This window comes from Talpa occidentalis, unplaced genomic scaffold, assembly GCF_014898055.3.
Source record: "Talpa occidentalis isolate TD23 unplaced genomic scaffold, MPIMG_talOcc4v2.1 talOcc4.2, whole genome shotgun sequence".
In the NCBI taxonomy this organism is placed as follows: Eukaryota; Metazoa; Chordata; class Mammalia; order Eulipotyphla; family Talpidae; genus Talpa; species Talpa occidentalis.
The window spans coordinates 3,917,149-3,939,446 of NW_023602073.1; the positions used below are offsets into that span (position 1 = coordinate 3,917,149).

Consider the following 22,298-nt stretch of genomic DNA (forward strand, 5'->3'; position numbering starts at 1 on the left):
ACAAGACTTCAGTACTAAAAACTGTAAAACATTGTCGAAGAAATTAAAGATGACCTAATAAATGGAAAGACAATTATGTTGATGGATTGGAAGAAAATTAAGATGGCAAGACTTTCTAATTAATCTAGAGATTCAAGGCAATCCATATTAAAAGTCTAATGATTTTCTACAGAAACTGACAAATTGATGCTAAAATTCATATGGTAATGCAATGACTGGACCAGGAAAGCCAACAGTTTTGGGGAAAAAAAAACACCAAAAACACAACAAAATCACACTTCCTCATTTAAAAACCCACTATAGACCTACAGTAATCAGAGTTAAGGCAAATGATCTCTCCAGTCTTACCACTGCTTCTTTGCATGGTACTCAGTAAATCCACTAATTCTGTTCTCAAAAAAAAAAAAAAAAAAAAAAAAAAAAAAAAAAAAAGTCACATCACTGACTTAAGAGTAAACATATTTATTAGTGAAAAAGAATTGAGTCCAGAAATTAATCCTTAAGTTATGGCCAACTGCTTTTGACAAGAGTAAGACAATTCAATTTAGTATTTTCAATAAGTAATGTTAGGATGGAACAAAGAAGGTGGATTACTATATCCCACCACCTACTAAAAACATGGATTACAGAACTAAGAGGAAGAGCTGAAACTATAAACTCAAACAAAAAACATTAGAATAAACCATCATGACACAAAAAAAGCACAAGCAACAAAAGAGAAACTAGAGTTCATAAAAATGTAAAACTTTTGTGCTTGAAAGCATATATATATATATTGTGAAAATATAAGGAAAATAAAAGACAACCTACTAAAGAAAAGATAAGCAAATCAGAAAGGTGATAGGGGCTTCTATCCAGAATATATAAACAACTCAACTACTCAACAATTAAAAAAAAAACCATCCAGAAAGTAAACTCAGGATTTGAATGGGCATTTCTCTCCAAAGACACACTGCCAATAAGCATGTTAAAAGATGCTCAAAATCATTTGTCATTAAGGAAAAGCAAATCAAAACTATAGTAACATCTCACTATTCCACACACATCAGAATGATTAGAATCAGGAAAAAGTTGACAAGATATGGAGAATTTAGAACTTTCATCACTGGCAGCAATGTAAAATAGCACAGTCCCCCCTTTGGAAAAGCCTGGAAGTTCCTAGAAATGGTAATCATAAGCACTTCCACAGGATCCAGGAACTCAACTTTGAAGAACTATCCAAGAGAAATGAAAACATACATCCACACAAAAAGGTTAACAAATGTTTGTAACAGCATTATTCATAATAGCCAAGAAAGTTTTCCCACCAGGTAAATCCAAAGGAAAAAAATAGGTGATTGCCTATGAACTGGGAGGAGTGACTGCTAATATCATAGGATTTCTTAGCTAAATGGTAAGATTTACACAATTCTGTGAATATACTAAAAACTTTTAGAGGTACATCTCCAAAAAAAGGGGGCAGAAGTTAGGAACACCTCAATACAGTGAATGGTGCCATTTTTCCCACCCACACCCACTCCAAGCCCTCCTGAACTACAACTCCCAGCAGGTCATTAACCAAACTTCCAGAAGGGGGTCAACTAGGAAGAAGTGAAGTGGATATATGCTGTGGGTGAATCAAAAGAGGGGTAGAGGGGCCTCCCTGGTGTCGCAGGCAGTTGAGCACAGCGCTGTGAAGCTGTCTACAGCCTCTGCAGCGTGGCAGACCTCTCCTGTTTTGCCCGCTGCTCCCCTCAGCAGTGTATTTTGGTCTGTCTGCCTGTTCTGCTCCCCACTCTGTCTCTGGTGAATCCTCTCACCCTCCCGCACCTCTGGCCTGTACCCCGATTCTTGTATGTATGAATAAATCAACCTTAAAAAAAAAAAGAGGGGTAGAGGTTCATGTGATAAAGATACTCGGAAGAAACACACCCAGAAGAGACATGTGGATAAGAGACATGCAGACAAGGATCCTGGGATCTCCGGCTTTTGGCAGAGACAATGGCAGCCATATTCTTGACCTGATGGATTGAGTAGCGCCTTTTGTGTTTTGGTTCTCTCCTGTTACAGTTCTCTGGGTTCAGCCTAATACCTTTCTTATGGTTACCTATTAGAAAGTGCTTTGGACTCATGGCAAGCTTTCAGGCCACCTCAGCCACCCCATTTTGGACTGAACCTCTCTGGCTGGGCATTTGCCCAAAAGCAAATGGGTAATTTAAAAAACTTTATTGAAGGCCTCCCTGGTGGCACAGCGGTTGAGTACTGGGTTGCGAGGCTGCCCGCAGCCTCTGCAGCGCCGGTTCCATCCCCGGCTGCTCCCTGGCCACCGGAGGAGGGTCCCACATGGCGCGCAGACCTCTCCTGCCGCCCGCTGCTCCCCTCAGCAGTGCACTTCGGTCCTTCTGCCTGCTCTGCTCCTCGCTCTGGCTCTGGTGAATTCTCTCACCCTCCCGTGCTTCTGACTGTACCCAGTGCATGTATAAACAAAAACAAACAAATAAATAAATAAAACATGAAAAAAAAAAAAAAAACTTTATTGAGAATTTATTATTTGAAATCCTTCTCCCGCACATGGGGCTCGCTCACTCCACACCAATTGTATTAAAGATCTTTCACACCAGGAGTCTGCTTTCTTTGTCTTTGTCAGAGCATACAGGCCTTAACAGATTGGAATCCCTGTGGACTCCTCAGTCGCAGGCTTACAAAATTACCAAACTGGATGTTTTTTTTTTTAAGATTTATTTATGCATACAAGAACTGGGGTACAGGCCAGAGATGCAGGGGGTGTGGTTAAGAGGATTCATGAGAGACAGTGTATGGAGCAGAATAGGCGGATCGACTGAAATATACTGCTGAGGGGAGCAGTGGGCGATACAGGAGAGGTCTGCTATGCCATGTGGTAGCTCCCTGACCGGGGATGGAACCCGTGCTGCAGTGGCGATAGCTTGATAGTGCTGTCTTTAACCCCTACACCACCAGGGAGGCCCCCCAAACTGGATGCTTTTAAGGGTGAATCTCTATGACATTTGAATTATCTCAATAAATCTCATTAAAAAATAAACGAGGACTTCTAGTTCCAGTTAGAATACATAAGGAGGGCCCCCCTTAAGCACAGGGGTTAAATTAAATCTCAGCACTATCACTGAGATGGCCTGAGTCAATCCGGCCAGGAAACAAATCCACAAGGCACGGTAGACCTCTCTTTCACCCACTGCTCCCTTCAGCAGCATATTTCAGTAAATCTGCCTGTTCTGCCCCCCACTTTGTCTCTGGTGAATCCTCTCACCACCCAACCCATCACCTCTGGCCCATACCCCAGTTCTTCTACGCAAAAAATAAATAAATAAATAAAATTAAGGACCCTGGAATTTGTCACTCCCATCCCCACAAGGAAAAAAGGTAATTAAGAAATAACTTCTTAGATTCATCAGAAAACTTGAGTTTGATGGCAGCTTAGAGTAGAAAAATTTGTAATGCAAGGTCTCACAGGACAAGCACTAGAGGTGGGGGTAGGGATGATTAATAAATCTTAACAGCTGTGGAAGTTTCCAGACATCTATGATGGGATCAGAAAAGATTATCAGACAGAGGTGGGGACAGAGAACCACCCACCTGCCCCAGAGGCAGTAGGTGTTACAAAGGGAGAAATCACTATAGAAGAACACCCCCTGCCCTGTACAATGCAGGTCTTGTTTCTTAAGGCTGCTCAAGTGTCTATGCAGCTCTTTCTTAACCCCTTTCACAACTATAGCAATCCTGTCTACGTGGGTCTATGCTGGCATTTCTTTTTCCTTTTTCTCTTTTCCTTAGTAAACTCGCTGTGTGCTGATAAATGGGAACGTCTGCTGCAGTCTTTCTCAGAGGGACACAAGACCCTCACCCACTGAATCCCATCATCTGAACCTCAAAAAGTTGACATGGAAATTAAAGAGACAAGTGAATACAGCAAATGAGAACTTACCAGGAGGAGGAACTGCTGAAGGCAGTAACTCGTCGGATTATGGTAAAGGAAATTGGCAAATGTTAGCGTGTAAACTGAACTGAGTTTTAAAACTCCCAGGTGCCCAGTCTTAGAGGGGCCCTGGCACACAGTCATTTGTTTTATCTCCAGGAGCTTCACCAGGACATCATAAAGGGAAAAAGTCTCCTTCAGTTCCGGGTACCAGACAGGGAAAAGTAGTCACACTGAGATTCGCCAGAGTAATCCTCCTTTCACAAAGACCTGCTTTCAAGGAAAACTGCTTTATCAGAGCCTGATCTGACCTAAATGAATGGCAATGAGATAATCCCAGCCCCATTATCTTTGGGATGGAAGTAAGGGTTTGGGGAAGGGGAAATGGGAGAGATTTAAAACTCTCCTAAAGAACACATCCCAGGTACTTTACCCAAGCCACAAAAACACTAACATTTCACCATGAGATTATCTAATACCTTCTTTATTCAATACCTATCATATCAACAGTGTAATGACAGCAGATTATAACTGAGTTACAGGACAGTTAAAGGTCTGCAATAACTGTTAAGTGGTAAAGTGGATTTAAAAATAGACCACATTCATTGTAAATATCTATTGCAAACTCTAGGGCACATACTAATAAAACTTTTTTAAAGCATAATTGATAAAACCGGAAAGAAAAAAAAGTGATCAAAAATGTTCAATTACAAACCAAAAAAGGAAGATTTTTTTTTAAAAGAAGCAACAAAGAGCAAATAGAAAACAGTAACAGTAAATAACTTAGATATCAACTCAACTATAACAATGGTCATTTTCAGTGACAGAAACTGACAAAATGGATAAAAATGACAAGACCCAAATACATACTGTCTATAAGAAACCCACTTTAAATCCACATAGCGCCAAATAAAGACACAGACAGATTAAAAGTAAAGAAAGAGAAAGATATACCATGCTAACACTACTCAAAAGAAAGTTAGACTAGAAATATTAATTTCAAACGAAGCAGATTTCTGAAACAGAAAAACTGTTATGGATAAAAGCAGGTAACACATAATAAAGTGAATTTCTGAATAAGAATACAAAATCCTTAATGTGCATGTATCAAATAGTGTCAAAAGTATGAGGCAAAAACTGATAGAATTGCAGAGGCAAGTAGCTGAATTGTAACTATAAACATCAACAAACCAGGCAGAGAATCAGTAATGATACAGTCAAACTAAACAGCACCATCAACAGCTGGACTTCACTGACATTTACAGAATAATTCACCCAATGACAAAACACACCTGTTTCTCAAGGTCACAAAACATTCACCAAGACAACAAACATTCTGGACCCTAAGACACACCTTTACCAATATTTTTAAATAATACAAAGTCTGATCTCAGATGATAATAGAATTAACTAGAAATCAGTAACAAAGATAGCGGGGAAAATCCAAATATTTGGAGATTAAACATCACACTTCTAATTAACACATAGGTAAAAAAAAAGTCTATTTATTTGTTGGTTTATTTGCACTTTAAAAGGACAGGTTTTGTAGGAAAAGGAAAGGAGAAAATGGCACTTGCACAAATGCGAAAGGGAAGAAAGAGCTGCTGCTGCTGCCTTGCCAAAGGAAAAGGTTTGAAAAGAAACACCTGCATAGTCACAGGTGGGCAGGCACATTGCCAAAAAAGAAGTCTGAAGAGAAATTTCTAAATATTGTGAACTAAATGAAAATTAAAAAAACATTAAAATTTAGGTGATGCAGCAAAAAAAGAAACTACATAGAAAGTTACAGCACTGAATATAATCACCTAAAATCAATAATTTAGCTTCCACTTCAAGAAACGAATACAAATATAAACCTAAAACAAGCAGAAGAAATAATAAAAACTAGCACAGAAACTTATGAAATTGTAACAGGATAATCCCCAGAGGAAGGGGAGGTTCCAACGTCCCTGTGCCACCCTAAGGAAGGGTGCTGGGCAGGCAGGTAAAGCCAGAAGAGTCTGGAAAGACAGAGGAAGAGTGGAGAAGGAATTAGACTGGAAGAGGCACATGGAGCTGAGAAACATGTAAAGAACTTGCACGGGCTTGCTGGCCTTGGACTTGCACCAGGGACTTCAGGGACATGGAGGGAGACACTCGAAAAGAGACAGAGACATGGGTGAGAAAGCTGTGGGGAGGCTGACAAATGGCAGCCTTTATTTTCACTTGGGTTTTGATTTTGCTCTTTTCCTTCCAGACTTGTCTGTCCCCTTCTGCCCCTGAGACTTATGGCAAGCTTTCAGGCCTCGGTGCCTTGTTTTGGGTCAACCCTGCTTGGCGGGGCGTTTACCCATGAGGGGAAGGGTAACATTAGGTGTTAATTGGAAATTATTTTAAACTACATTCTTCTCTTTCTTCTGTCACACACTAACTGTATTAAAGTTCCTTTCTATTGATGGTCTTATGCACGAGAGCATGTTTGTCTTTCCACAGCAGATGGCAGAACCTATTTAGAGTACATAGGTTTGGGAGTCATGGGCTTCCCCCTCATTCTGCCCACTAATAAAATAAAAAACAGAAAATCAATTAAACTATTTGAAAGATCAATAGAATTAATAAACTTCTAGCTAACTTAAGTAAGGAGAGAAAAGACACAAATTAATATCAGAATGAAAGAAATCAATTACTAACAATAATATCACTATTGATCCCATGGACACAAAAGGGATAAAGGAATATTATAAACAGTTCTGTGCTCACAAATTTAATAATTCAGGTTTAAAGGGTCAATTTCTTTAAGGACCAAGACTCACAAAGAGACAAGATATTCTGAATATTCCTCTATATTGAAAAAACAAACAAACAAACAAAAAAACCTGAATCAATAACAGCTTTCCCAAAAGGGAAACATCCATGCTTAGATGGTTTAATTGGTGAATCATATAAAACATTTAGGGAGGAAATGATACTGCTCTCTACAATCTCTTCCAGAAAACACAAGTAACAGGAACACTGCCTCTATCATTTTATGAGGTTACTATTATCCTAAAAGTAGAACTGGATAAGATTACCAACATGAAAGGAAAACTATAGACCATTATCTCTCATCAATATAGATGTAAAAGAGAAACCACAACAATATAATAGCATATTTAATCCAATGATGTGTAAGAGAAACAATACAACCAAGAGGAATTTATTCAATATATGCTAAGCTGCTTCAATATTTGAAAATCAATTAATATAAGCCATTTATTTCATCGATAGGCTAAAGAAGAAAACTGATGCGATTGTAACAACAGATGCATAAAAGGGCACTTGACACACACTCTTTTTTTTCATAATTAAAACACTCAGTAAACTAGGAAGAGGGGAAGTTTCCTAACTTGACACAGAACATCCACAACACCCCTACTATAGCTAACATCATACTCAATGGCAAGAAACTAGATACTTTCCCCCAAGACTGGGGACAGGCAAAAATATCTCCTGTACTACCACTACTGCTCAACACTGTAATGGAAAATGGAAAACCTAGTAGAGCAATGAAAATTAAAGATAAATTGAAAAGAAAGAAACAGAACTCTGCTGCTGACAAGAATGTCTATATGGAAAATTCCTAAGAATAGGCAAAAAAAAAAAAAAAAATCTTGGAACTAGTAAGTGATTCTATCAAGAATGGTGCTCTAATGCTAATACACAAGTCAAACACTAGTTCCTACACACCAACAATGAACAAATGGAATGTGAGATTAAAAACACACCACCATTTACATTAGCAACAAGAAAAATACTTATGTATAAACCTAACGAACGACATATGTATAACTTATGATGATTAACACAGAAACTTTCATTTAAAAAAATAAAAGAAAAACTAAGTAAATGAAGAGATATTTCATGTTCGTGGGTAAGATGGCTCAAAATTCTACCAGTATCATCTTTTCACAAACTGATTTACAGATATAATCCCAATCAAATTCCCAGCATATTACTTTTTATGGGTATCAACAAACTGATTCCAAACTTTATATGGGAAGTTGAAAAATCCAGACTAATCAATACTGAAGGAGAACAAAGAAAAAAAAAAAAACTGATACTATCTGATTTATAGACAAATTGTAAATATATAGTGTTTTTTTTAACCTTTTAAAACTTTTTAAAATTTTTTACATCATTGTTCATTTTTAAACGTTTGCTTCCCCCTCCCCACCCCCTCAGGTGGAGTCCCCATAGAGTTTCCTTCCCCAGTGCACCCGTGCACCATCACCTCAGTCCCCTGTGCTCCTCCCTCCCTCCCTCTGATCCCTCTCCCTCCTGCTCCCCTGCAGGATGTCTCTGGTTTATAATTGTCAGTTTTTGCTTTGTTGTGTTTTGTGCTTTAATTTTTTTTACACTGTTGTCTTTTTTGGTTCCCCTATATTCCTGCGATAAGTGAAACCATCCGATATTTTTCTTTTTCCTTCTGAATTATTTCACTGAGCATAATTCCTGCTAGCTCCATCCACGTTGCTGTGAATGGCATGAGTTTATAAAGAGACAGTATTTAAACAGTATGAGTTTGGAAAAAGTAGACAAACAGATCAATGGAAATGAATCAAGACATCAGAAATAGATCCACAAAAACACAGTAAAATTTCTGGCCTAGGGCTTCCCATATGTCCCTGCATGGCATGGGTAGGTTCTGTGAGTACAAAAACTTCTTTCTTATTTCCTCTGGAGGCTGTAACAATTTCACCTTATCACATGAACATTCTTGGAACTGCCACTATTAACATACAAAAGAAAGAAATCCAGGAATATATACAGCCAATATTACAAACTAGTAATCATTACATGACTACCTAAGCCAGTTTAATTACTAACTTAGAGCATTTTGACTTCTTGTCTGTGATACAAAACCCGTTCCGATTATAATACTACGCTGACAGCCAAGTACCTATCTCTGTCTACGGTACCACCCCTTCCCTGTGCCCACGAAAGCACAAGGATCACAGAGAACAAAAATTAACAGGATCTACTTCTTGCGTCTTTTCCAGAGTCCACAATAATATAAATCAACTCTTCAATTGAGTACTTCTCCCATTACTTCTAAAAGAACTACATAAAAACACAAATTAAGGCCTGACTATGTTGACTAAGATGGTCCTCAAGTTACAATTCATTTATCCTGCCTTTTAAGTAATAATTAAGATAAAACTCTAAGATCAACAAAAGCAGAATACTACACTCTTAAAGAGTTCTTCCAATAACTCTTTGTCAAACAACCTCATCTGTAGTTAATTACAAGCTAACATAACTTGGTTTTCTGACATTTTAAAGTAGTTATAATATCAAATATAGGGTAATGAAAGAACTTATCGGTTATATGTAAATTCATATACTGTTTTTCAACTCACAGGCACTAAATTACTTATGACAAAGTGACTTTTTTTTTTAAAAAAAAGATGTATTTATTTATGCATACAAGAACTGGGGTACAGGCCAGAGGTGTGGGGGTTGGAGCCGGGTGGGGGGGGGTGGGCAGTGAGAGGATTCACCAGAGACAGAGTGGGGAGCAGAACAGGCAGCCTGACTGAAATACACTGCTGAGGGGAGCAGCGGGCGAGACAGGAGAGGTCTGCTGCACCACGTGGGTTGCTCCCTGGCCGGCCAGGGGATCAAACTCGGGCTGCAGAGGCTGCGGACAGCTTCATAGGTTGCGTCTTAACCCCCTGTGCCACCAGGGAGGCCCCGATTCTGTACTTTCTAAATCACAAAGATAAAATTACTGGGATGGAGTTCTAACCAGCCTATGTATCCATCCCCAAAGAGTTACTATTATCATTTTAAACTTATCAGGTACTCCTCCTGAAAACCCTACCAAATAGCTAAGAAAAGTCAGAGTGTGGGACCAACCGACCATTTCTCCTCATTTTGGAGCACTTACTTTCACCTAAGCGATTCCAGCAGCAGGCACATAGCAAACACTCAATATATCTGAGATTCAAAACAATCTTTTATCTGGTTCTGAAAAACACAAATTAAGGCCTGGCTATGTTTACTAAGATGGTCTTCAAGTAACAATTCATTTATCCTCCCTGAAATATGATTTTAAATAATACATTCATGATGACAAAGCTAAACAACCTTATGGTTTTGGTGAAAGATTATTGGTATCTAGGGATATTATTAAAATGGGATTTTCTCTAAACTTTCAATTAAACTCAAATTAAGGTAAAAGTATAGGTAGTGATACACATACAAATAATATGTTTTTTAAATCTTTATGTGATGCAAATACACCTTAAAACATTTTTCTTTCTTAGACTATACCGGTAACCTCAACTACTAGATTGCTCTTCTAACTTACCAAATCTATAATTTTCTGTCCTGCTTCAACCACACAATTCAACTTTTCTCTCTAAACAACTGACTACAGGGCCTCCCTGGTGGTGCAAGGGGTTAAGACAAAACATACAAAGCTGTCCACAGCCACTGCAGCACGAGTTTGATCCCTGGCCAGGGAACAACCCACATGTCACAGCAGACCTCTCCTGTCGCGCCCGCTGCTCCCCTCAGCAGTGTATTTCAGTCAGGCTGCCTGTTCTGCTCCCCACTCTGTCTCTGGTGAATCCTCTCACACACCCCCACACCTCCGACCTATACCCCAGTTCTTGTATGCCTAAATAAATCTTAAAAAAAACAAAAACAAAAACAACTGATTACACAGAGTAAAACAGTACTATGGATGTAAACTGATGGAACATCAAATTCATAGTTTTAAATCTCATAGTTCCTTAATACTTTTACTTTGATGAATGGATATTTACTAAGTTAACTACATATGCATGGGGCAATGTAGTTTTAAGCTGGAGGAAGATATTAATAAATCTGTTCTCATGGAACGAACATGCTAATGGGAAAGACAGATATTAAATAATTAAAAATATGATGAAAAGCTATGAGGGGGGAGTAAAAGTGCAATGTAAGTAGACAACAGATGAACCTAATATAGATTGAGGTATAAGAATTGTCAAGACGAGTTCTGGAAATTGATTTATGTTCCAATTAATTGCACAGCCCATTCTACATTCCAATTCCAGCCCTCAGAAAAGGAACTCACCTCTCCAGTCTCTCTTGGACTCACTCCTGATTCCTTCCTCTCTATTTATATGTTTCTCCCACCCAAACCAGGTTGGATACATCTTTTTGAAGTTAATTTGGTCATTTGTATCAGTAATTCTACTTCAAGGAATTTTTCCTAAAGAAATTTTTTCATGCATAAAAATTATAATTATAAAGGAATTAGAAACTACCTACATGCCAATAAAATAGCTATGGGTTGCCTCAATAAAGCACAACAATCTACAGCACAGCCAAAAGCAAAACAAAAAAGTTGAGAGCTTTTATTCTCATGGGAAAATGCTTAACCATGTAAGAAATAGTCATAAATATGTAAATGAGCATATAAATAGGATAAAAACTAAGAACACACAAGTATCTTTACAATATAAAAGTATATATAAAAAATGGAAGGAATGAGTTGAATTATAAATAGCAATTATACAAGATTAAATCGCCTTCCTCACATTTTTCTGTACTCCGAATGTTTCAAATGGTAGTATATTATTTTTCTAAATGGATGGTAAAATGTTGTTTCCCACACAGCAAGACAACTAAGCACTGCACTGACTGCATCGTCTCCACTCCTTGTCTCTCAGCCTTTAACTCACGACATTCACTTCCATTCCCATTCTGTTACAAGGATTAACCACCTCCTAAAAGACAAACCCAGGAACACCTCAGTTCTTTTAATTGACTTCTTTGACTTCTAACATACAGCATTCTCTGGGATCTTTCTCTGACCATTTTGCCTCAGAATCTTGAGCTCTATGCTCTCCTCCCATACAGCCTACAAAATGGTGTTTCAAGAGTCCATCCTAAACCTCTCCTTTTTTTTTTTAATACTACATATTTGGATGATTGTATAAATTCCCAAGGCTTCAATAAGTAATATGCTGTCTCCAAAAATCAACCTTCAGCTCTGTTCTCATAAATTCCACGTATGTTAGTCAAAGACCTACTATCAAATACTCATCTGGATATCTCACAGCAATTCAAACTTTATTCCCATCATCTGCAACTTCAAGGCAGCACTTTGTTCCAGTATTTGTTATTTTGTTGAGTCACAGCACCATCTATCTAATCAACATCCAAGCCAGAATCCTCAAGTCATCTTCAATCATTTCTCTCTCAGCAGCCACCCTGCCACTCTCACCACCTGATCAACTTTTTATGGCTTACAGTCCTAAGTAGCTAAGGAATCTACGTCCCTCCCTAAACAGATTAAGACCTCAATTTAAAATCGTAATGCCCAACAGTCTCAGACTTCTCTGTTTTTCCGTTTAGCCATCAAAGTCACATCTCTGAAATGCACATCCCATCATTATCAATCCTTGCCAACAATAAATACATACCCTTCCCACCCAATACTGTCTTTTTAAAACAGTTATCACTGCCTTACTCACAGACTGAAGGCTCCCCACTATGTAGTTCCCTAGCTAACATATTGTTTGTTCGATGCCTTTGTTCAATATTCTGTGTTTTAATTTGCCACTTAAAGCTAATCAAAACTACTATATATACTACTATACTACTATATATATATACTACTACTACTCTCATTCATACTACTCTAGTAGTCAAAATCTTATCTTGTAAAGCCAATCAAATACTATTTCCTTTATAAATCTATTTCTTTGAGCTAGAATTAATCATTCCTCAGTTCATATATGCTCTTACACTTAAGTACTTAGAGTATATTAATCGAGAGTTATTTGTATGTCTGCTCCTTGTTCTGCCCCACTGGTACCCAAAAACACTGAATTTGGTATTCCTGAGGACAAGGACCCACATTTCAGTTCACTCAATGTGTTTATTGAGTTTCTACTAAATGTCCTCTACTACAAACTATCCTCTACCAGGATTAGACAGAGTTGAATAAAAATAATTTCTTATTTATACTCACACAGCTGCTGACATCATACATTAACATGTTCAATATATGTTTGCTAAGCTAACATATTGTTTGCTTGATGTCTTTGTTCAATATTCCATCTGTGTTTTCATTTGGAACTTAAAGCTCTTCAAAACTAAAAGGAAAGGTCTTTTATTTCTTTTCCACTCCCCCAAGAAATGCTCCAGAAAGTCAGCATGCATATAAAGAATATTCTGAAGTCTGCACTTTATTATCAGAAAAATTTAAGGAATAAGAGATTGGATTAACTTTGCCAGTTCTTCCTGATTTGCTGTCAGAGTAACATCAATATTTTGTTTAAAGAGCTAAAGATACAACTCACAATAACTTGTAATTCTAAAAATTTTCAAATAAAAAATTTATTATCTCTCACATTTAGGATTAACTGTATGTGGAGACTGCTTCTGTTAGTATGCATAATTTAAAAGTTGAATGAAATTCCTGAAACTGAAAGTACATTCATAGAAACAGATTACTTTTAGAAATTCATCTTGGCAGTCAACAAAAGTTAACAAGAATGTAAAGTAGACATATATCCTTTAAGTATGTCTCCTAAAAAGAAAGTCATACAGATAAAGTGATATAAATTTTTTTATTGCAAATGCATTTGAAATTTATTCCTAAATTAACAGCAAAATTTGGAAAGACGAAAAAATGTTCATGTCAATTATGATGAGGATAGTGCAAATCAAAATCACAGTAAGATACCACCTCACTCCCAGAGAATGGCCTCTTCTCTCTCTCTCTCACACACACACACACACACACACACACACATATCCCCCCAAAAACCAGAAACAAACGTTGTGAAGGTGTGGAGAAACAGGAACCCCTGTACCATATTGGCAAGAATGCAAACTGGACCAGCTCTCATGGAAAACAGTATGGCATTTACTCAAAATATTAAAAACAGATCTACCACATGACCCAGCAATTCCACTCCTAGTACCCAAAGAATATAAAAACACTAATTCAAAGGGATATATGGGCTATGTTCATTGCACCACTAATTATAATAGCCAAGTTATTTATGGAAACAACCTAAGTGCCCAATAGCAGAGGAGTAGATTAAGAAGATGTAGTCTATATACAATGAAACATGACTCGGCTACAAAAATCGATGCATTCCTGCCTCTTGCAACAACATGGATGGAACTGCAGGGGATTATGCTTGTGACGTAAGTCAGGAGAAAAACAAATACCAGATGACAAAACTCAACCAAACCCTAGAACTGTAACTATGGAATTGGGACTATTCGTGAGGGAGGGGAAGGATGGGCGAAGGGGAGAATGGTCCCAGTGGACAGCAAGTGTCTTGGAGAGGGGTGTGGTGTGCTAACATACATCTGAGGAAATGTTCTCCTAAATCATATGCATTGTTCTAAATCCATCTTACCTCGATAAAAAAGAAGTAAAAATTTCAGAAAGGCTATTTAGTCCTAATAAATTAAGCTTATCTTGTTTAGGTGATAAACATATAACAAGCATCAGTTTCCCAAGGAGGACCTAGTAACAACGCACAACAGCTCTTGCCATTTCATGAGAAAACTTGTTGCAGTGACAATTTCTCTTTAAAATCTGAGATATTAGATTTAACTACCCGTCCTAAACATACTGTTTAAAAGATAATTCATATTTAAATTAAATATAATAAACTCTCAGAGGACCAAATACGGCTGCAAATGAAAGGTAACAGGCACTCTTTATGGTCCATTTTTACAAGGACATTAGGATTTAGGAAGCAATTTTTATATCACTTCACACAGCTCAATACATCACCAAAAATAACATTTCTTGGCCCAAATTAGTAATATGACTAGCCCTTTTTGCATAAAGGAATTGTTCTTCCCTAGAACTTTTTAAAAATTACCAGGGATTAGTAAAATATGACCAAAGAAATAACAGTATTCTCCAAGAATCTACAGGAGGTAAGTATTTTTCTCATCCATTCATTTATTCATCCATATGAATGTTAGCCATAAATTAAGTATTGCAGTAACAGAAATATATCTTAATTCCTAATCACTGAATTTGTAGCCATATACCACCAGTAAGCAAACAATTAAAACAGTATAGACAGAATTACAATCTGCCCAACTTGTAAAGAAAGCATAGAAAGGTCAAAATCCACCCCCCCCTTTTTAAAAAGATTTATTTATTTATTTATACAAGCACTGGGTACAGTCAGAAGTGCGGGAGGGTGAGAGAATTCACCAGAGCCAGAGCGGGGAGCAGAACAGGCAGACTGACGAAATACACTGCTGAGGGGAGCAGCGGGTGGCCGGAGCCACGTGGGACCCTCCCCTGGGGGCCGGGGATTGAACCGGTGCTGCAGAGGCTGCAGGCAGTGTTGCAGCCCAGCGCTCAACCGCTGAGCCACCGGGGAGGCCCAAAATCCCCTCTATAGGAGCAGAAAAGTGACATAAAAAAAGGTATCTTTAAACTAGTATTTGCAGAATACCTAGTTAAACTAGGCACAGGCGGCAAGGAGCCAGAGAAGATTGCTATAAAGTGGAATAAAAGAGACTGCATCTAGAGCTAGAAATGTGAGCCAGCATAGAAGGTCAGAGAACTACAGGGTATGTTACGAGTGAAAGGCAAGTGAGAATTAGGGATTCTTCAACACATTAGTCACTAGAGAAATGTAAATTAAAGCAAGAAATCACTGGATACCTACTATAATGGCTTAAAGTTTTTAACAAGAAAACCTGACAATACCAAGTCTCACCAAAGAAGCAGAGCAACTGGAACTCTCATACACTGCTGATGGAAATGTGAACTAGTAGGGCTACTTTGGTAAACAATCTAGCAATTTCCTATAATGATAAAAATGTACTTAATTTATGATGCAGCAATCCCACATCCAGATAATTACCAAAGTGAAAAGAAAACTCTTATTAACACAAAAACTTACATAAATGTTTATAGTGCCAAAAACTAGAAACAACCCCAGTGGGTAAGTGCTGCGGTTCATTCATTAATATGCCACTTTAGAAAGGACAAAACTAGAGAGACAGAAAGCCAATCAATGGTTCCCAGGAGCAGTCACGGAAAGGATGGTCTACAAAGGGGCAGGGAGGAATGTGAGGGTGATGGAACTGTTCTGTATACTGACTGTGGTGAAAGTCACAAGACATTACACAGCAGTCAAAACTCACAGACCTAAACACTAAAAACAAAAAAATTTTACTACACTTGAAATACACCTTGCTTTTTAAATTAAGGAAAAAAAAGAATGAGGGATCCTGGCAAGAGACGAGACTGGAACATCATAGAGCTACTCACATCATAAAGAATCCTGCTAAGAAGTTTTAGATTTTATCCTCAAAGTAACAGGTATACCAAATTATCTCAAAAGGGGGTACACACAATTCAGTTCTGTATTAGAAAAAAACACTAACAGTTATAGACTGGAGTGAGAGCAAAAAAGAGAGCACTGGGAGGCCAATGAACAAATCACCTCACTAATTTAGGGGCTAAATTACCAAGACCTAAATAAGACAGAGGCAGTAGAGACGGATAGAGCAAGTTAAATTTAGGCAGGAAATTCTCAAGTTTCTAGCAAAGGTGAAACCACTAACCAAACTGGTTTTGAGGAAATGATTCTAAGGAAACTAAATTTAAATACCTGTGGGACATTTAAACGCAAGCTTCTGATCAGATTCTGAGCTCAAGGGAATAACCTGAGATGTAGTTTAGATATGAGATTCAGTGGCTATTTGCAGGCAAAGATACCATAAGTAGAATGAAAGGCAAAAGGAACCCAGCATTATGGGACTGATGATACAATTTGAATTAAAAAAAACAGCTTAACAATTTGAATAAAAAAACCTAAAAACTAGTTTAACAGCAATAAGAGTTAGGAATGGTTACACTCATGTGCTTAGTCTAACCTGGGATCTCTCAACCATATCACTGGCATCTATGACTTCATCTTTAGGTTGATTACCCTGGGAAAACTGAACTAGTCAAATAAAAAGTTATCAATGAATTCCAAGATTTCATTTTCTATTTCCATATTGAAGACACTGAGAATATTCAGCAAATAAAAAAGGGATAATCCAATACGTACACTTACTAAACCCAGAAGAAACATTAAAGAGGGTTAAATGATTCATTTCAAAAACAAATCAATTTACATACCCTCATAACTTTATCTTGATAGCTGGATAAATGACTCTATAGTTGCTATAAAGAAATCTCTGACCAGATGAAGTTATTAGGATACCCTAAGACAGAGCCAGTGAGTCTAGGTAATTATTTCTTAACCAAAGCTATACACCAACATCTGCCTATCTTGCCCAAACTCTACATCTGAATATGATGATTTAGGAACTTCTGGGCTAAGGCCCAAACTATTGTATTTTTAACTGTCCCATAACTGACTCAGGCATATGTATACATATGCACGCATGCTCACACGTGCACACACACACAACATCCCAAGTTGAAAAGTGATTATGAAAAGGTTGATTAAAGATCTACAAGGAGTTCTAAGATTCTGAAGCACATCCTAATCCCTAAGAACTGCCTCCAATTCAGAATATAAACATACACATTTCCCTGATCTAAGCCTAAAATTCTGAGTCCCAACTCCCATAAAATACCTATGAATCACCTTTTTTGGCTTTGGTTAACCAGCTTTGAGAACACTAATTAACTTCATCAGAATTCAGAAGAAGGCAAAGTCAGAAAAAACTTGGAAAATGAGTCACTATCTATTGTTTAATTCCAAACCTCTGTTTTAATAACAACCCTATTAGAAAAATTTCACCAACTCAAGCAAGCTTAGCTTCAACTAATATTTAAGCAAAACCAAATCCAACCTGCTCTACTGGAATAGGCAGATTCCACTTTTCCAATTACCAAAATTTCCAGGATTCCAATTTTCCAATTACATAATAAACATTATGAATCAAAACAAAAGTAATTATCCAAGAATAACAAATTATTTTCCCACCAAAATTTAAACTTACCCATCTCTTCCTTTACTGACAATTTTTACTTCAAAATAATAAATCCCACAGGCTGCTGGTATAGGATGTGTGGCTCGAACTGATGCTGCATCTTTTGGGGTTTTGCCATGACCTGCATATAAAACAGGAAGGAAAAAAAACCTAATGAGACGTTCAAATGAAAAATCTTAAAACATGCTTCCATCAGTACAAATATCTAAAGACTTCAATGAAATATTTATCATCACAATATAGTAAGCAAATATAGCCCATCAGCTATGGAATTTTACACATTATTACTAGTTTTAATAAAATTTCAGAATCTGAAACGTAGCAATAATCCTTTGTGCAAATCCAAGGAACCTAGCAATAATCCTTTGTGCAAATTAAAGTGTTTTGGCATATACTATATATATATTTTTTTTAAAGATTTATTTATTGGGCCTCCCCTGGTGGCGCAGTGGTTGCTTGCTGGGCTGCGAAGCTGCCCACAGCATTTGCAGCACCGGTTCGATACCCAGCCACTGGTGAGGGTCCCACATGGTGCGCAGACCTCTCCTGCCGCACCTGCTGCTCCCCTCAGCAGTGTGTTTCGTCGGTCTGCCTGTTCTGTTCCCCGCACTGGCTCTGATGAATTCTCTCACCCGCCCGTGCTTCCAACTGTGCCCAGTGATTGTACAAATAAATCTTTAAAAAAAAAGGGGGGGGGGTTATTTATTTATGCATACAAGAGCTGGGGTACAGGCCAGAGATGTTGGGAGGGGTGAGAGGAATCACCAGAGACAGAGTGGGGAACAGAACAGGCAAATTGACCGAAGTACACTGCCGAGGGGAGCAGTGGGCGAGTCAGGAGAGGTCTGCTGCGCCATGTGGGTTGCTCCCAGGCTGGCCGGGAATCAGACTCGCACTGAGTGGCCGCGGATTGGTTCATAGGTTGTGTCTAAACCCTTGCACCACCAGGGAGGCCCCTATACTGTATTTTTAAGAAGAAAAAAATAAAGGCTGCATTTGGAGAACATGACAAGAACGTGGTCTTAACTTTGTTAGGTATAAATTAGCATATTATTTATAAAACCCCTAAACATTCTTACCACATGGCTTACTTTTCATATCAGAAGTATCTACATTACAAGTACATTTTTTAAGTGAATTTATAGAATTAGTTTTAATAGGCAAAACAGCTTTCTTACTTTAAGAATTTACATTTTTGTTCTTTGATCATCATTATTAATTCTATACAAAGGATGATCATAATCAGTTACAACCTACTGAGCACATAACTAATCTCCAGCTTTCCTTTAAGAAACAGTAATGATTTTATTATTTTATTTCTTAAAGAAAAATTATAATGGCACTTAAAACTTTTTAAATTAACTAGTCCTCAAGTCTGATCACTTCACTCCCAATTACCTCCTCTGCCCCAGGCACAGGTATAAATAACCTTAAAAGCTACCATCTGAACAAAATCAAGTGAACAAGAGAAAATATACCCACGAAACCACAGAAAATAAAGACAAAAGTTGAAAGAGCATTCAGAAAATACCCTGTGAGACAAATCTCTATCTCCAAAAGAACCTTATGAGAAACAACAGTCTAAATCACTAGTTAGGTGTTCTAGTTAGCTAGGCTTCCCCTAATAGAAACTTATGTCGTTATGTCACTCCTGCTATAACGCCACCCTTCATAGGTAGCAGAAGTCTCCTTCTCCAATTTATCTTATTTGTTTTAAAACTAAATACCTTCTTTTATTTAAGTCAAAAATTATATCTTACCTATACAATAACCAGAACACACCACACACTTTATCAAATCACCAATGCATACCCTATCATTAAACGGTTTGTACCTCCAATGCCAACTAGCACATGTTCACAAGACCCAAGAGAAAACTGAATAAACTCAGTCACTTTTCCCCCAGATCATGAAAACTTGTGTCCATAGACATGTTATGGGCATCACAACTTCTCAGCCTGATGACCACCTGAAGTTGATAAATCTGGTTAGAAAGATGAAAAGTGAAGCAGCAATACGTAGACACCCCTAAAAGTTCTTTAATATGTGTAGGTTATATATCTACACGGAGCTACATAGAAGAAAAAAATAACAGCACAAATCTGCAGAATGACACTATTTTTTAAAAATAGACATTTAATAAATTACGGCTTCAGAGAAACATCTTTCTTCTGTAAATAACTGAGTTGCCTGGGGAAAGGTTATGTAAACTAAATGCATTTTTAAAATTTAGATAAAAACAGATCCCCCCAAAAAACCAAACCCCAAACAGAAGTCCTAACTTTTATTACTGGCTTTAGCTTTTTGGGAAGGGAAGTAACCAAAACATTTAGGGAAAAGGTAATTTCAAGATATACTTAGTAATAATGATAATAGCATACATTTACTACTACATCAAAGACATTGCTCTGAGGGCATCATAGCACTCAAAAACAATCCACAAAACAGGTGTATCTGTTATCATTTCATAGTTGAGGAAACTAAGCAAAGATAGAGAAACTAGCACTGCTGGGTGAGAATTCCAAACCGGGAATTGTGGTGGAATTTAAATCAAGAAACCTGACCCAGTGGGTGCTCTGAACCCACTGGAAGGATTCTGTTACAATGAGTATTCTGGGAGCATTTCACATTTACTCTCATTTCCTATTCTAACTACCTCTGTGGGAAAAGACAAAATATCAAGAGCAAATAATCTCTTAAAGCATTAGGTGCTTTAATACAGATTTTTCTCATTCAACATCTGTGAGACAGGTAAAATTCAACCTCATTTTAAGAATGCAGAAATTGTTACGCAGATTCAAAATTAGCAGAACCATGTGTTAAATCCATGTATGAACTAAAATCTACATTTTCCCATTATCCAAAAGTAACTATGAAGAACGACACAATCATAAACCTGTAAGATGCAGTGCCATTTATTCACCATGCTCTACAGAGACACTACAGATTCTGGGTTAAATGGATTGATATTCAAATTAAGTTAAAATACCTAAGAAAAAGTAGAGTTTTAAAACTTACAGGATTCATACTATTTCTCAGGTGAAGCTAGAATTATCAAAAGGCCCATTTCCAACAATGCTCATGTAGCAGAAAGTTTATCACCTGAAACTCTGTAGTGATCAAAAACAAACAACAAAACACGTACACACGGTAGTGGCAAAAGTAAGTTCTGGTAGCCATGCTGAGGCGATCAGCACCATCCAAGTGTACATTTTCAGCTTCACAGTCTTCAAGGCTAAATGCTACTTCTATGGCTCGAGAAGAAAATGAATTTTTATTTCTTCAGAACTTAACACTAGCAAGGTTAGTTCTTTCCACCCAATCTGTTGACTGCATTTAGGTGAAATGGAAGGTTCTGAACAAAGTCTACTCTCCGTCCTCTTCCAGTCTCCCACCTGTAGCCACCAATTACTTTTCCAGAAGTATAAATCAGCCCTCCTGGTACCACCGTCCCTCAATACAACTAAAATATCTCCTTAAAACCCTCCCATTCGGTGTAGGAAAAAAAGAGAAACTTCCCGAAAACTTTGTTTGACCTCACTCTCCCTTTCCATTCCCTACCATCTTCTTTTGGATCCAGCCACATTCCCCCCATTTCAGTTCCTCACATTCACCAGGCCACAGTGTCTTGCCCATGTACACCAGGTCCTCACAGAAGGTTTTCTTCAAAATTGTTTCATTATGTTGATGAGGGAAACAATGGGGGGGGGAATCGATTTCTGGGGGCCGCTGTTTGTGTGGAATCTGCGTGTACCCCCACTTTCACATGGCTGTCCTCGGGATACTCTGATTTCCTCCACCATCCCGAGGCTGTGCATGTTAGGGTCACTGCTGGGCCTGGCCTGCCCCCGCCGCGTGAACGTGGGAGTGCACCCTGGGGTAGAAGGGCTTCCTGTGCAGGGTGCTTCCCACCGCGCCCTGAGCTGACACAAGTTAGTTGGAATATGAATACATGAATACAAATGACTGCTGAACGTTAGCAGTGTTTGGGGTCTTTATTTAGATTAGCAATGTTTCCGTGACCAGTTTCCAAGCGAGGACTTAAGGTGGTCCCTCTGCTGACAGAAAGCTCCACCCACCCTTCCCTCGCGGCCTGACTTGGTCCCTCTCATCCTCTAGATGTCAGCTCCAGCTTTACTTCTCAACTCCTTCTCTAGCCTCTCTGACTTAGTCTAACCTCCTTTTTATCTCTCCTCATAGTAACAAGTATCTTTTCCATACAACATTAACACACACTTACTTGTGATTATTGTTTTGCATTTTTGGCCCTAGACTTTGTTGTCAATTACTTTCACTCTAACTTTAACCATTCCCCTCCCGGAACCACACTCTGGATTCTGACATAACCTGAAATATTTCATCTTAGAAATATTAAATGCTAATAAAGTCTGTTATTCTACAC

At 38.0% G+C, this 22,298-nt stretch overlaps 1 protein-coding gene across 1 annotated transcript in view; it reads right to left on the reverse strand.

Moving 5' to 3' along the window:
- RANBP9 (RAN binding protein 9) overlaps positions 1 to 22,298 on the reverse strand; it is a 78,768-nt gene that overhangs the window by 46,523 nt on the left and 9,947 nt on the right. Inside the window, exon 2 of the mRNA XM_037518891.1 lies at positions 17,906 to 18,017. Within this exon, the coding sequence (XP_037374788.1) occupies positions 17,906 to 18,017 (112 nt within the window). The remainder of the gene's footprint in view (positions 1 to 17,905; positions 18,018 to 22,298) is intronic.